The sequence below is a fragment of the Rhinichthys klamathensis genome, unplaced genomic scaffold, assembly GCF_029890125.1.
Source record: "Rhinichthys klamathensis goyatoka isolate OS25496 unplaced genomic scaffold, OSU_Roscu_1.1 h1tg000223l_1, whole genome shotgun sequence".
NCBI classification, from domain to species: domain Eukaryota; kingdom Metazoa; phylum Chordata; class Actinopteri; order Cypriniformes; family Leuciscidae; genus Rhinichthys; species Rhinichthys klamathensis.
The window spans coordinates 4184058-4199782 of record NW_026606747.1 but is presented as its reverse complement, the minus strand read 5'-3'; the positions used below and the strand labels follow the sequence as shown (position 1 = coordinate 4199782).

Here is a 15725-nt window from a genome sequence, read left to right as displayed (position 1 = left end):
ATCCTACAAAGGTAAGCAAGCAGCTGAAGTAAGTTAATGAGTTAAGCACTATTTGAATGGTAATTGTTTCTCGTGGAGTCGTAAGGTATTTTCAATATTTAAAGGGGCTAGTCGGTGATTTTATTGCAGTCTGAATCCAGAATGTCAGTGTTTTTTCTTCCACCACCCACCCGCATAAAAATCCCCGGCCGAATTATTTTTTTGACGAACATCAAGGTCCAATATCCAAGGTACATGGGCATTTTTGCCCCAATGAGTTTTTGTCTTATTGTAATATTACATAATATATCACACAAGTAAAAGCAAAGTTTTCCACAAATATCAGCACAATTGCTAATGTGATATTTATGCAACAATAAATGAGTTGACCAATAAGTTAACATTGAGAGTTACGTTTTCGCCGATGAAAATTCCAAAATGAAACCACAGCAGAAACAATCTCTGAAACTGATAGTGGTGATTCGTTACTGAATAATCCGCGTTTTGAACAAATGGGTTCATTTAATGATTAAATGACTCCTCGTTTGCTTCGTCGTTGAATCAAACAGCCGTTTGAACAAATCGTTTGAATGAATGACTCGCATATTAAGACAGTGACTTGCCACCACCTACTGTTAGTTTTAGTTTCAAAATTAAAGTACCCTTTAATTAAATATTAGAAATAATTTTATATTTAAATATTAAATAAAACGACAGTCATAGCATTTATGTAATTGTAAATGCAGTGTAAATGTATTAATAATTTTTTACAGATATCCGCATGAGAAACAATTACCATCTGAATATGGCTTTAGAAAGCAAATATTTTATTAATGCTTACTTTGTCCCTTTAGATAAAAATGAGAGAAATAGCCTGGTGCACGCTGAAATATTGGGGCTATCACCACCATCAGACATCATATCGGATCAGAATGCAGGGAAAAATGACATCTACAGTACTGATCCGGGATGTTGGCCTGCTGACATTAACATACAAGGCCAAAATTATTGGATCGGAAAAGGACCAGTGCCATGTCAGAATCGCAGCTGTGATTTTTCTGCTTCTGAAAAACAATACAAACACCAAAAACGGGCGTTTTCAAAGACCCTTCTGAGCCGAAAACTTGCGAATGAGTCTGTTCCACGTGACTGGCTTCTGTACTCTCCAATCAAAGGATCTGTGTTTTGTTTTGTTTGCAAATGGTTTGATGGCATTTCATCATTTTCTGGACCATCTGGATACAGTGACTGGAAACACGCACAGTCGCATTCCTGATCATGAGAACTCTGAACATCACAGAGAGTGCATGGTAACTTGGGTGACAAGGACATATGAAAAGGGGCAGATTGATGCGGGCCTTAGGGATCAGTTCAAATTGGAGCGTCAGTACTGGGAGGATGTGCTTAAAAGGGTTGTAGCTACAGTAAAATGTTTGGCTGAGCGTGGTCTATCGCTCAGGGGCGATACTGAGACTTTCAATTCCACCAATAACGGTAATTATATGGGAATACTTGAACTCATTGCTCAATTCGATCCATTTCTGCGGGAACACATAGCTCGTTTTGGAAATGCTGGGAGAGGAAAGCCGTCCTATCTGTATAGTACAATATGTGAAGAAATTGTCAAATTGATGGGAGAAAAAGTTTTATCAGAGATCGTCAACAAAATAAAATTAGCCAAGTACTTTTCTATAAGCGTGGATTCCACACCAGACATTGCCCATAACGATCAACTCACTTTCATAGCGCGATACCTTTCTCTTGAGGAAAATATAGAGCGCTTTGTTGAATTTCTTCCTATTACAAGCCACACAGGGGAATCACTTTTTAACTCTGTGATGACTGTACTGAATGAGCTGGAAATTGACATAAACAATTGTCGAGGACAATGTTACGACAATGCAAGCAATATCTCGGGGGCTTATAAGGGTGTACAGTCACACATTCGGGAGGTAAATCCACTGGCATAATGGGTGCCTTGCGCAGCACACACACTTAATTTAGTGGGAATAAACACAGTGAATTGCTGCTTTGAAACAAATGAGTTTTTTACATTTGTGCAGACACTGTTTTATTTCTGCTCCCGATCATCCTCGCGATGGCAGGTGATTACCAGTGGTCTCGAAGCAAATAAGAACAGGCGAATTGAGAGTTTAAAGTCCTTGTCAGACACCCGCTGGTCTGCGCATGCCTCAGCGACTAAAGTACTGTGCTACAACTATTCCAATATTCAGCAGTCTCTCATTGACTTGTCTGAGGACGACAATCAGAATTTATCCACGCGTAACGATGCTAGAGTGCTCTCAAATCAAATGGACAAATTAGAAACCACTCTTCTATGCAAATACTGGAACTGCGTACTTCAACGTTTTGATGCAACTACCGTATTTTCCGGACTATAAGTCGCACTTTTTTTCATACCTTGGCTGGTCCTGCGACTTATAGTCAGGTGCGACTTATATCAAAATTACCAAGATTTACTCGTCACAGGATCGCTGACGGCCCCAGATTATTATTTGCGAGTTTTTGATGCATTTGTGGTATGACGTGAATGCATCATTTGCTGAAATTGGGGGTGACATTACCGTCTACAGCCACGAGAGAGCGCTCTATGCGCTCTAGACTACAGCTAGTTTTACCGCTGAAAAAATTAACTGAAAACAACTGATATTAACTGAAATATTAGACTGAACGCAAACAAAATGCCCCCAAAAAGAAAATCATATTCTGCAGATTACAAACTGCAGGTAATAAAATATGCAGCCGAAAACGGTAATCGAGCAGCAGAAAGAAAGTTTGGAGTGAATGAGAAACTTGTGAGGGACTGGCGAAGAGCAGAGGTTACTCTAACTGAAATGAAGAAAACAAAGAAAGCTAATCGCGGGCTGAAAGCAAGATGGCCAGAGCTGGAGGAACGAGTCCACAGATGGGTGCTTGAACAACGCGCTGCCGGGAGAGGCTTGTCAACGGTGCAGTTGCGTCTCCACGCCCTGGTAGTTGCTAAGGAGATGAATATAAGTGACTTTGCAGGCGGACCTTCTTGGTGTTACCGCTTCATGCAACGCAACCGCCTCTCTATCAGAGCACGGACAACGTTGTATTTTTATTACGTTGTATTATTATTTAAACAACATTTTTAATGAATTAAAGTCTGTTTAAATAACTTTTTCTTGGTCTTGGATTTTGTTAAATAAATTTCTAAATAAATGCGACTTATAGTCCAGTGCGACTTATATATGTTTTTTTCCTCGTCATGACGCATTTTTGGGCTGATGCGACTTATACTCCGGAGCGACTTATAGTCCGGAAAATACGGTAGTATAGTCCTACAAAACATTGACCTTGATCTCTCCAAAGCTGTGGATTCAGGGGGCTTTTACACTGGGCTCGTTTGCTGCGGTGCGAGCCCGAGCACGTTTGTTCCCGGCGGCCCCCGCAGCGTTCGTCTGGTTTCACACTCAACTTAATTCTATCGAACCCTGGTGCGTTTGCGTGCATATTACGTCATCGCAAACGTGCACGGCGCAAACAGAACGCTCCTTCTCAAAATTATCTTTCATTAAATCTCGTTTGCGGTCAACAATGGCACAAGAAAGACTGAGCCATCTAACACGAATGTCCCTGGAATGCGACATTGTTAGAACCATAGATTTTAATGATATCATTAAGGATTTCTGCTCTGCTAAAGCTAGAAAGAAGACTATTTAACTGTAAGACTCTATGTAAAAGGAAAGTTCACCCAAAAATGAAAATTCTGTCATTTACTCACCCTCATGTTGTTCAAACTGAAAGAATTTATTTCTTATGCTGAACACAAAAGAAGATATTTTATATAGTGTTAGTAACCAGACAGTTTACGGTAGTCATTGACTTAATATACACTCACCTAAAGGATTATTAGGAACACCTGTTCAATTTCTCATTAATGCAATTATCTAATCAACCAATCACATGGCAGTTGCTTCAATGCATTTAGGGGTGTGGTCCTGGTCAAGACAATCTCCTGAACTCCAAACTGGCTTTATGCCACAGCTTCACTACTTCCTGAACTTCAGCCAGCCCTTTGTTTCCTGTCTCTCATTATTGGACAAACTGATTAATCCAGGTGTGCCTGGCCTCATTAACAATAATCAGGCACAGCTGGATTAATCAGTTTGTCCAATAATGGCAGACAGGAAACAAAGGAGCTGGCTGAAGTTCAGGAAGTAGTGAAGCTGTGCATAAAGCCTACTGAATGTCAGAATGGGAAAGAAAGGTGATTTAAGCAATTTTGAGCGTGGCATGGTTGTTGGTGCCAGACGGGCCGGTCTGAGTATTTCACAATCTGCTCAGTTACTGGGATTTTCACGCACAACCATTTCTAGGGTTTACAAAGAATGGTGTGAAAAGGGAAAAACATCCAGTCTGCGGCAGTCCTGTGGGCGAAAATGCCTTGTTGATGCTAGATGTCAGAGGAGAATGGCCAGACTGGTTCGAGCTGATAGAAGAGCAACTTTGACTGAAATAACCACTCGTTACAACCGAGGTATGCAGCAAAGCATTTGTGAAGCCACAACACGCACAACCTTTAGGCGGATGGGCTACAACAGCAGAAGACCCCACCGGGTACCACTCATCTCCACTACAAATAGGAAGAAGAGGCTACAATTTGCAAGAGCTCACCAAAATTGGACAGTTGAAGACTGGAAAAATGTTGCCTGGTCTGATGAGTCTCGATTTCTGTTGAGACATTCAGATGGTAGAGTCAGAATTTGGCGTAAACAGAATGAGAACATGGATCCATCATGCCTTGTTACCACTGTGCAGGCTGGTGGTGGTGGTGTAATGGTTGGTGTGGGGGATGTTTTCTTGGCACACTTTAGGCCCCTTAGTGCCAATTGGGCATCGTTTAAATGCCACGGCCTACCTGAGCATTGTTTCTGACCATGTCCATCCCTTTATGGCCACCATGTACCCATCCTCTGATGGCTACTTCCAGCAGGATAATGCACCATGTCCAGTGTTGTGTGTAACGCGTTACAAAGTAACAAAAAAAGTAGTGTAACGCGCTACTACTGAAAATTTGGTAACGAAACGTAGTTCCTTTTTCAATTCGGCGAAACGTTACTTTTCCCAGGGACAAATAATGATTTGACAGCGATCTCCGTCATTTGACAGATTTGACAGCGATCGCCATCTCCGTATACGCCTACAGAGAGAAATGCACATAATGGATTACATAATCAGAGAGTTGCCTATTTATTTTCGTTTTGAATTGTTTCGTTTAAAGACATTTCAAGCTTTCTGTATATGCTAAGTTTCGGTTAATTTATGATGAGGTGCGCTCCAGTTCACGCGCAACAAGTTACCGCGCCGGCGCCTCCATGTCATGATTATATTGTCTGCTATTTTTGCTTCTTATTTATTAAATCCAAGCAATTGGTTGATACAAAAATTTATTAAAATTACAGTTTTTCTCGATTGCTTAAACACTATAACCAGGCTTTTGAACTAAAATTTCAAAACCATAATGCCATTTATCAAAAAGCACACCCATTTCACTGAACTATGAACACTATTCCCCTGTTTTGACACATTAGTCAGATTTGTTGAACTGTCACAGCAAAACTCTACACACAAATCCCTTCATTTCTCATTGCCTACACCACGTGGTCATTTAGAAAGCACTAGCATTCAATATTGTTCACTCAAGTCAGCACAGCTTCAGCTCAGTTAGCACACAATTACCCAGGTGAAAACACTAAGAGTCAAAATTGAACACACATCAGTCAGATCCTTCAATACATAGATAAAAGCTTATACAATCTTTTATAAAAGATAAAAATCAGTTTACTGAGTTTTGGAACAATGGATCCACAGAGAAATTAAGCAATATGTCGAGGAGGGAGAGGAAGAGGAGGATGAGGAGGAGGAGGAAAAGGAGGAGGAAGAGGAGGAGGAAGAGGAACAGGAGGAGTTAGAGGAAGAGGAGGAGGAAGAGGAGGAGGAGAAGAAGAAGGAGGAGGAGGAGGAAGGGCAAGGGCAAGAAGACAAGCAGTCTCGGATGAAATTCAAGCCACTTTAGTTGGCCATGTCCTTGTCCATGGTGTGACTATATAAGGGAGGATGGGCAACGAGTACAGACAAACTTGAGTCGCTTCACCGTCGCCTCCATCATCAGAGCCTTCAGGGAGGTGTGGTGGCAAACAGATTTCTATCACTGAATAAGGGACAAACATTTCCAATTGTCTTTGATGAGGTTTATGTTCTTGCAAGAATAGGCCAGCATTCGTACAGTCACACAGAGTGGCTGCAGAGTGTGACAGTGAAGGGAGGGCATCCTTTCTCCTTTATAGTCTTGACTCCCAGAATGTTATCTTTCTAGGCCAATGATGGTGTTTCAACCATATGTGGAACATTCTTAGACTTGTTCATCGTATTGTATCCATTATTGGCATGTACCAACACTCTTTACCATTCCAATACAATTCCAGATTTGAATAAGGTTTGTGTGTGCTCTTTTACTGCCATATGATGCTCACACACATCTTACGTAAGAGTAGGAGAGAGTAAAAAAGCAAGCAACATGACTTACCAGTTTTGGAAATGTTGTTTTGAATTTATAGCACCAGTGTGTAAGACTATGTTGTAGTGTGTGTATTTTTGAGGGCTTGTGTGTGCTGTCTGAGGGCAAAGTTTGGTTTTTCAGCAAGAGTGAATGGTTTTGAGTGTAGAGCTTCATTTTGACCTGAAAATAGGATGTTTGGGGAATTGGGTGAGACGTTATGGGTTTGTGTTTACTGTTTTGAGAATACGGGGCATAGTTTCAAGAAATGTGTTTAAGCAATCGAGAAAAACTGTAAGATACAATTTATCCAAAATGAAATTCACTTTAAAGAAAGGCTTTCTTCAAAACAAAACTTAATGAAGTGGTCTGACCCACTCAATGTCTCCCGATATCTTGCGCATACATCTTACTCATGCTGTTCATTTCTAATAAGTAGAAAAAAACAATGGTCAGTTCTTATACGGGACGTCCCATAAAGTATACACACCTCATATCAAACCATTTTACTGTAGCATTTTGGAGAAATGTCACATTATTCGACTTCAGAGGCCCATAAAGACCTCATTTCTAATAAGTAGAAAAAACTAATGGTCAGTTCTTATACGGGACGTCCCATACAGTATACTTACTTCATATCAAACCATTTTACTGTAGCATTTTGGAGAAATGTCACATTATTCGACTTCAGAGGCCCATAAAGACCTAATTTCTAATAAGTAGAAAAAACTAATGGTCAGTTCTTATAGGGGACGTCCCATACAGTATACTCACTTCATATCAAACCATTTGTGTGTGTGTGTGTGTAAGACATAAAGATAAAGAAAGAAAAAAGAAACCAGAAGAATTGAAAGCATGACGAGAGACGACCCATATAGTATCTACAAAAATCGGATATGACAGAACGAATAATCATCATCATTGACTGATACTATAGCCATTTTAACCACATAGTGCATAAAGTGAAATGATATATCAATTCATTCAGATATGTCTTTCATTCATTCTATACAAAGTTTTGTTAAAAAAATTCCTGAAACCTAAAAATGTTTTGGGGATTTTTTTTATTTTATTATTATTTTAATTTGATTTGATTTGATTTGACTGAGTCCTGGTGTCACTGCAGAGGACAATCTCTAAACAATGTAATGACATGACAAATTAATACATTCAAAAACATTTTTTTACTGGTTCTAAGGAGGATATTTTTTAATATCTATATATCTGTTTACTTGCAAGCAATGTTTTTACTGTATTATTTTCACTTTGTTTTCATTTATGGCTTTTTTTTTATAGAATTTTTTTATATATATATATAGTTTAAAACACAAAGTATTGTAAAGTAATAAGGAAAAAACACTTATATGGTTATTTTGCGTTGCACTCAAATAGAATACAAGTTTATAAAAGTTATATGACATGCAGCATCATCTGACCATGTTTCATTCTCTTTGGCTCTTCCGATGCATGATCGACTCATCTGCGCACCTGCTAGGCGTGGCCATTCAGTCAATCCTCTAAATGCTCACTGTGTCCTGATTGGCCGAATCACTGCGTGATCAGCGCATGAAAACGGAACGGTTGCTTTTACAAAATAATAGTTATAATAATAACAGTAATGATAACATTTATTAATATTACTTACTTTAAAGTTACAGATTTTTTAAACGTTAATTTAAAACGTTAAATAGCTTGGAAAATTATTTTGTGAAAAACATGTAGTTGAATTTAGGTGGTGGTGTGAGGGTGGGTGCATTGCATTAGATTCCCATCTTTCAGTCTTTAAAACAGCATCATGAGACGACAGAAACAGCGGTAAGTTGGTAACCTTGTTATATAATTAATTGATGCTTTAACTGTACTTTGATTGACATTTCTTCATTAAATATTGGTTTAATGATGCCATGTTGTTTACAAATAATATTTATATTTCAGAAGATACTGTTTTAACCATTTTGGGAAGGTACGTAACATTTTCATCACAGGCTATTCGGTAGTTTTATTACTATTTGACTTTGGAATTGACAATAAATAGTTTTTTATTTATTTAAATAAATTAAGGAATTAACTTTTTGTTTTGTTTAATTTTCTTTTCACAGAGTCGTAAAATCAAGCTCACTTTGCAAGATATACAGAACGTTATACACGGCCGTGCCACGGATGAAAGTGCTTATAATTCTGATGGCACCTGGGGAACAATTTGCATTTCTTTGCAGGTTTCAAATTCATTATCAAACAGGATACGACTAAGGAACATTTTTTTGGCACACTTGAATTTAAATTTATAATGTAATTAATGTATTAACATCAACAAAATTGTTGTAAATAAAATGTATAAATAAATAAAGATTTTTAGTTTTTGGTTGAACTTGTCATGATTGCCTATTGTATAAGGAGCCTCCTGAAGTCAGTCCAGAGGAGAGAGATGTGTTAAAGGCAGAGTCTCCGTCCCCCAAGGTTGTTGTTGTTGTAATGCAGTGTGTTTATTACATGATATTATATTATATTTTATTATATTATATTACTTGTATTCTACTTAGCAGTTTTCTGTGCATGCCGGGTTTTGTGCCCTGATAACTTGTGTTGCTTTTTGTGTTTCCGCTGAATATCTAAGCCTTCTACCCTGGGCAGTCCTTTCATAACTCTGGAAAGCAACAGAGAGTCTGAGAGCAGAGATGTGTTGGAGGCAGAGTCTATGTCACCAAAGGTTGTTGCTATGTTAAATGCACCTACAATTGTAGATTCAGTCCTTTTTCAGCAAATAATTGTTCCTATGTTGTTCCTTATTCTTTCTTTTTTGGTTTGTATACTTTTTTATAATTTTAGGTTTATTTTTTTCAGACATCAAAAGTGTAGCATTTTGATGTCTGAGACCGAAGAACACAATAGGACATTGCAATTACTTTAACATTGTTAGATTGCACTCTGTTGTGTTCCAACAACAATGTTTACTCTTTTTTACCCACTGTACATCTCAGTGTTCTCCTCTGGGAAGTCCTGATGCTCCACTTGACACTGACATCGAGTATGAGGGCAAGGATCTTGGGGAGGTTGAGTCTTCTTCATCCAAGGTAAAGCCTTTTTTAAGCAACTCATCAACTTTAATATGCAGGTAACATTCACCTGATATGTGTATTAGAAGAATGTTTTAATTTGTGTAATCATTTAAAACTTAATCTTTTTACCATCCAGAAGTATACTGTGGCCAGCCAAGTACCATCTAAAACCAACACAAATAATAAATCAAAGAACTTGATAGAAGCAACACATCACAGAAGAAGCTTTGTAACAATGGACCATTTCATTTACTGTGATGATACATTTCCACAGTTATGAACATCTGAAATCTAAAGTGTTTTATATTTTCATTTTTAAAATTTGTAATACACATTTAAAACGCTATAATTTGTTTCATATTACCTTGGCTTTAAAGTACCTGAAAAAGAAAATAAATTAATGCTGCAGTAAGGGTGTTTGTAATATAAGGCTTGAGGGTGTGATGGCAAATTTTACATCTTTCTTTCTTTTTACCAAGGTAATACATTTTTCGATCTATTTTTTCCCTCCGTTTTAAAGTAGGTGGCAAGTAATGGCAAATTTTGCCATTTAGAATTCAAGTCTGAATTTGTCCTGATAACTACAAACACATCAACTGTTCATTAAAAAACATAAAACGATATAAAAGTTTTGTATCTCGCATAGAGACAATTAATTCCATGTAATAACAGTAAAACCACAAAACAAAAAGCATTACAAAAAATATATTTATTGAAAGTATGAAGTGTTTTTGTAAACAAGATCCCCCCCCACATAACTAAATCAACATGAATTAATGATGCTTCCCAAGTTAAAATTTTAAATACAACTTTAACCATGTTCTACATCGATATGAAGATCCTTCATACATAGGACTAGCAGGAAAACAGTATTTGCACTTAACTACAATTAATATATTTAACAACTTTATTCTTTCATTTAGCTCACTGAAAGACATCATTCCAGCCAAGCATCTGAAACAGCTGATAGCCTCTTTTTTCTGCATAAGCTGCCAACAGGCCCATGGTTTTTTTTTATGGACAATAAGGAGTGGAGCGACCTGAGAAAACGACAGGTTGGACATCAATTTAAAGATCTACAGTGGACAAATATCATCTCAAAAGGAATAGAATCTGTACATCCATACTGCAGCATAGCTTTTAAAAGGCACACTGTCAAAACTACATATTTACATAGATACTGCACATTCTCAGATTGCCCAGTTTGTGTAGAGGTCACTGTGAGGGACGAAAGTACCCTCAAGGCCTGGGTGACATTTCAGGGAGAGGAGGTTTGTCACAGTATGGAGGAATTAAAAAGAAGGTATGTAAGGGCTGATAGCAGAGACATTTTTGGGCAACAACTTCAATCAGTGCTTCCAATGGCCTTATATTTGCAGTGTCTGGACAAAATCGAACCTGAAGTATTTGAATAAGGATGCAGAGACCAGTCACCTACAGCTGCAGTCCTCAAAAACATTGCCTACATGACAAGAAATAAATGCAGAAGGCATACCAATGAAACATTAAGTCTTCTCAAAATGGTGGAGGAAAAAACAGATGAAGACAATGAAGTTCTTCAAAAGGTGCTCTTGCACCCCAAAGGCAGGGGCGTGGTAGCGGGGGGAAAAGGGTTACCGGTTGGAGAAGTCGCCGAGCTCAAGTCAAAAGTCAAAAGTCAAAAGTGATTTCATGTAGCATCAAGTACTGATACAGTATCTCTTTCCCTCCTTTTATGGAACCAAACTTAATAATCTAGATGCGTCTTTGCTTAAATACAGACTGAAAGTATTTCTTCATTTGCAGATCACCATGGGACCCACAACATTTCAAAGTCATTTTGAGGAAATTGTGGCAAACGCACCTGTTGATGAAAAGGGGGAGCCAAATGAGTATCATTCACCTACATTCATGCCTAACCTTGTCAAATATTTCCTACCTCAAGCAGTTTTGTGGTCTGGTCTCATGCTGGGTAAGTGACATCTTAATTTTTTAGGATAGCTTGGGGAGAGGTTGTGGGATTTGAACAATGGTAAACATTTGACATTGCATTTAAAGGTCTAAATTAGTTACTTTAATATAGGTGATCTTGGCCGTCATGGAAAAGGACCAGCCTACAAACATTTGTCCAAGATTTTTATGCGTTGTAGTCAGTCAGGCACACAGGTACATGTATGATAATGTCTTACACAAAATTACATGCCTAATATGTGTACTCTTTAACTCTCAGTAATTATTTTAACCAATAATGTAGAACTACAATGAGGACAACAAGACACAGGGTATAATGGAGAAAAGCCAATGGGCTCTGAAAAAAATTAGATTCCAGAGACGTCGTCTCACAAGGCTTGATGACTTTGTGCAGATTTATCAACAGTCTCATACAGTCTCATATCACAGTCTCTCTTAATGGAATTCTCTGACTCTACACGCAAGAGAAAAGTAAGTTTATTTAAATGTTTACCTTCAGTATAAGTACTTACCTGTACTTATTTCTTAAGTAATTATTCCAATTAATCTGCTTTATTAAAGACGTACAGGATAAATGTTGAACGCTGGAGAGAAAGGAAGCCTTCCAAGAAAGGCATCTATGTGTCGCCAATAAAGAAAGGTTTCCCATTCCAGAAAACCAAAGTGGTATTGCAGTATCATATACAATCAAACTTATCACACTTCATTGTTCCTTACGATTTTGCATAAAAACATGGCTACTGTTTATAGTATACTTTATAACATTTAATATGTATTAAATGTTATAAAGTATGTATTCTAATATTCTGAATCCAGAATTTCAATGTAAATGAACTAATAAATAAATCATTTTTGACGCCACAAATCCAATTTTAGTGTATGTGATGTGTGAGCTATATCTTCCTGTATGTGATGTGAATGGTTAGGCTGCAGTCAAAGGAGGCAAAAGGGCTTTAAAGGGACCAAAGACAGTGACGGACACCAGCTCGACTGGACCCATGTCAGATAAGGTACGACTTCAATAAGAATTAAAACCTTTTAAGGTCAATAGTTGAAGTGAACAGTTCATGTCTATCTAATCTATCTATCTATCTATCTATCTATCTATCTATCTATCTATCTATCTATCTATCTATCTATCTATCTATCACACTTTTAAAAAAAATATATCTGTTCCACAGAAACCTTTAAGGAACACTGACATCCCTAACAAACCTGGGAGTACAACAAGGTCTGTAAATAAGAACTATGGACCATGCTGGCAAGGAGCAGACCCCTCCCAAAAAAAATCAGCAGTTAGACTACAAAGGCCTCCACAGGTCACAAAACGTAGCAAAATGACTGCTGTTCTCCATCCGCACCACTGGCTTGGCTGTGATGAAATAGATTTCGCATCATACTTGCTTGCAAGCGAGTACCCTCACATTCATGGCTTTCAGTCAAGTGTTTTATTTAGTGTTTTACATGATGGAGGGATTGTGGGTACTCCAAGCAGCCCATTTGTACAAATTTTACACACTGGGGGCAACCACTGGGTAACTGCTAGCAACCTGTTTTGCAGGGACAATCAGGTTTGCATTTATGACAGTCTTTCGACAATGCTGAACAACAAAGACAAACAAATTTTGTCATGGTTACTTAGGCCAATGGAAGACCAATTTACAATTATTCTTCCTGCTGTCCAACATCAGTCAAATTCTAGCAACTGTGGTTTGTTTGCATTTGCATTTGCATTGTGCTGCAACCTTAGGCCAGAAAACTGCTAGTTCCGCGAGGGCCGGTTGAGGACAGAACTTCTAACTTCCTTCAGGAAAGGTCAAATACATTTTAAAACAGAGCCAAGAGTTAGCGTTGCAAATTGAGGACAAACACATGTGAATGTGTACTGCATATGCAGGACTGCACACTGCAGGGAAGTAATGGTTGAATGTTCTTCGTGCAAGGGCTGGTATCATCCTAACTGTGTGAAGATACCCCAAAATGCCATTACTGGGGATGATGACTGGAAATGCCACAATTGTACTGGCTAAATCTAAAAAAAAACGTGTATTCCTAAATCCAATTTAGGAAGTTAAATTACTGTATGGAAAGTATGTTTCATTTTTCTTGATAGGACCCATGCAACAAATGTGTGAAATATATTGTGGTTTCAGTTTACTTTTTAATTTCTTGATTATAAACATTTTTATTGTTTCACTACCATTTAAAATTGTCTATTTAAAGTAGCCATGTAAAGTTAAGTTTTTATTTTATTTATTTTTTATTAACAGGGTTTAAAGCAGACATTGCTTTTTTATTTATGTTTGTGCATGTGTGTGGTTTTTTGTGACACGTTTCTAAAAGTTGATTTTCTTCATAAAACAAAGGGCTTGAATAAACAAATTGCATTTCTGTTTTTTGTATCCTACAGTATTTCAGTAAAAAATGGAAATTATAAAGAAAGTATGAAACTTTCAACTATCAATGTAAGATAAATCACGTAGTCTTAATACTTTATTTTCAGTACTGTACAATTTAGTGTGTGAGAAGCTGAGAAGGTCTTTATACATCTTTATACAGCTCTGAAGTAAATTAAAGTGACATATTTCAAAATGCATTGTTTTTTTCTACTTATTAGAAATGAGGTCTTTATGGGCCTCTGAAGTCGAATAATGTGACATTTCTCCAATATGCTGCAGTACAATGGTTTGATATGAAGTGAGTATACTGTATGGGACGTCCCGTATAAGAACTGACCATTCGTTTTTTCTACTTATTAGAAATGAGGTCTTTATGGGCTTCAGAAGTCAAATAATGTGACATTTCTCCAAAATGCTACAGTAAACGGGTTTGATATGAGGTGTGTATACTGTATGGGACGTCCCGTATAAGAACTGACCATTAGTTTTTTTACATTATTAGAAATGAGGTCTTTATGGGCTTCAGAAGTCAAATAATGTGACATTTCTCCAAAATGCTGCAGTAAAATGGTTTGATATGAGGTGTGTATACTGTATGGGACGTCCCGTATAAGAACTGACCATTATTTTTTTCTACTTATTAAAAATTTGGCCTTTAGAGATAGATAGATAGATAGATAGATAGATAGATAGATAGATAGATAGATAGATAAATAGATAATAATAATAATAATAAATTTTATTTGTAAAAGCACTTTACATTTTAAGAAAAAACCTCAAAGTGCTACAGGTCTGATTCTAAGAACAATATCTAGACATTTTTAAAATCCATAAGATCTGCTAAAAAGTAATGTCTTTAGTCCCTTTTTAAAAGTCTTGATGGTCTGTGGTGACCTCAGATGGTCCGGGAGGGCATTCCAAATCCGGGGAGCGGCAGAGCAAAAAGCACGATCGCCCATTGTGCAGAGTTTAGTTTTTGGTATTAAAAGACGGTTTGAGTTTTGTGATCGGAGGGATCGTGCTGTAGAAACAGGGGTAAGTAGTTCTTTCAGGTAGGGGGGTGCGTTTCCATAGATGCATTGGTGAGTGAGAAGTGAAACCTTATATTCGATCCTAGCAGACACGGGAAGCCAGTGAAGTGTGTGGAGGATGGGAGTGATGTGTTCATACTTTCGCACTCTCATCAGGATCCTAGCGCTGTTCTGGACATACTGCAGCTTTTGCAGACTCTTGTTGGGGATCCCGATGAGAAGAGCGTTACAGTAATCCAGTCTAGAGGAGACGAAGGCGTGGACCAGTTTCTCAGCATCAGCTAAGGTAAGCGTAGAACGGAGTTTTGCGATGATTCTGAGATGATGAAAGGAGATCTTACAGAGATTTTTGATATGGACTTCAAAGGTGAGTTGTGGATCAAATCTCACACCGAGATTGGTAACTGTTGTGGAAAGGGGGATGTCTTGGCCAGAGATAGTTATACCGGAAAGTGAGGATGACTGAATTTGGTGCAAGGTGCCAATGAGAATTGCTTCAGTTTTGGAACTGCTTAGTTGGAGAAAATTCTGTTTCATCCACACCTTTATCTCCTCGAGACAGGCAGTGAGTGTTGGAGGCGGAGATGATGTTTGCGGTGCTGCAGTTGGTTGTGGATCAGATTTCATGTACAGTTGCGTGTCGTCGGCGTAGCAGTGAAAAGACACTCCATGGCGGCTGATGACATGTCCGAGTGGCAGGATATAAATGATAAAGAGAATGGGGCCAAGAACCGACCCCTGAGGTACTCCGCAGGTAACTGTGTGT

At 38.0% G+C, this 15725-nt stretch overlaps 1 protein-coding gene and 1 long non-coding RNA gene across 2 annotated transcripts; both read left to right on the top strand.

Annotated features, from left to right (window-relative positions):
* Positions 1–11344: 11344 nt before the first annotated feature.
* Positions 11345–11936, top strand: LOC130097714 (uncharacterized). The gene is made up of 3 exons (XR_008808329.1): positions 11345–11530; positions 11642–11724; positions 11813–11936. It is a non-coding gene; the product is annotated as an uncharacterized LOC130097714 (long non-coding RNA).
* Positions 11937–11965: 29 nt separating this feature from the next.
* Positions 11966–13589, top strand: LOC130097713 (uncharacterized). The gene is made up of 4 exons (XM_056264655.1): positions 11966–12000; positions 12091–12195; positions 12456–12539; positions 12711–13589. Exons 1-4 carry the CDS (start codon positions 11968–11970, stop codon positions 13293–13295), a joined length of 807 nt encoding a protein of 268 aa, XP_056120630.1. The 5' UTR covers positions 11966–11967; the 3' UTR covers positions 13296–13589.
* Positions 13590–15725: the final 2136 nt, after the last annotated feature.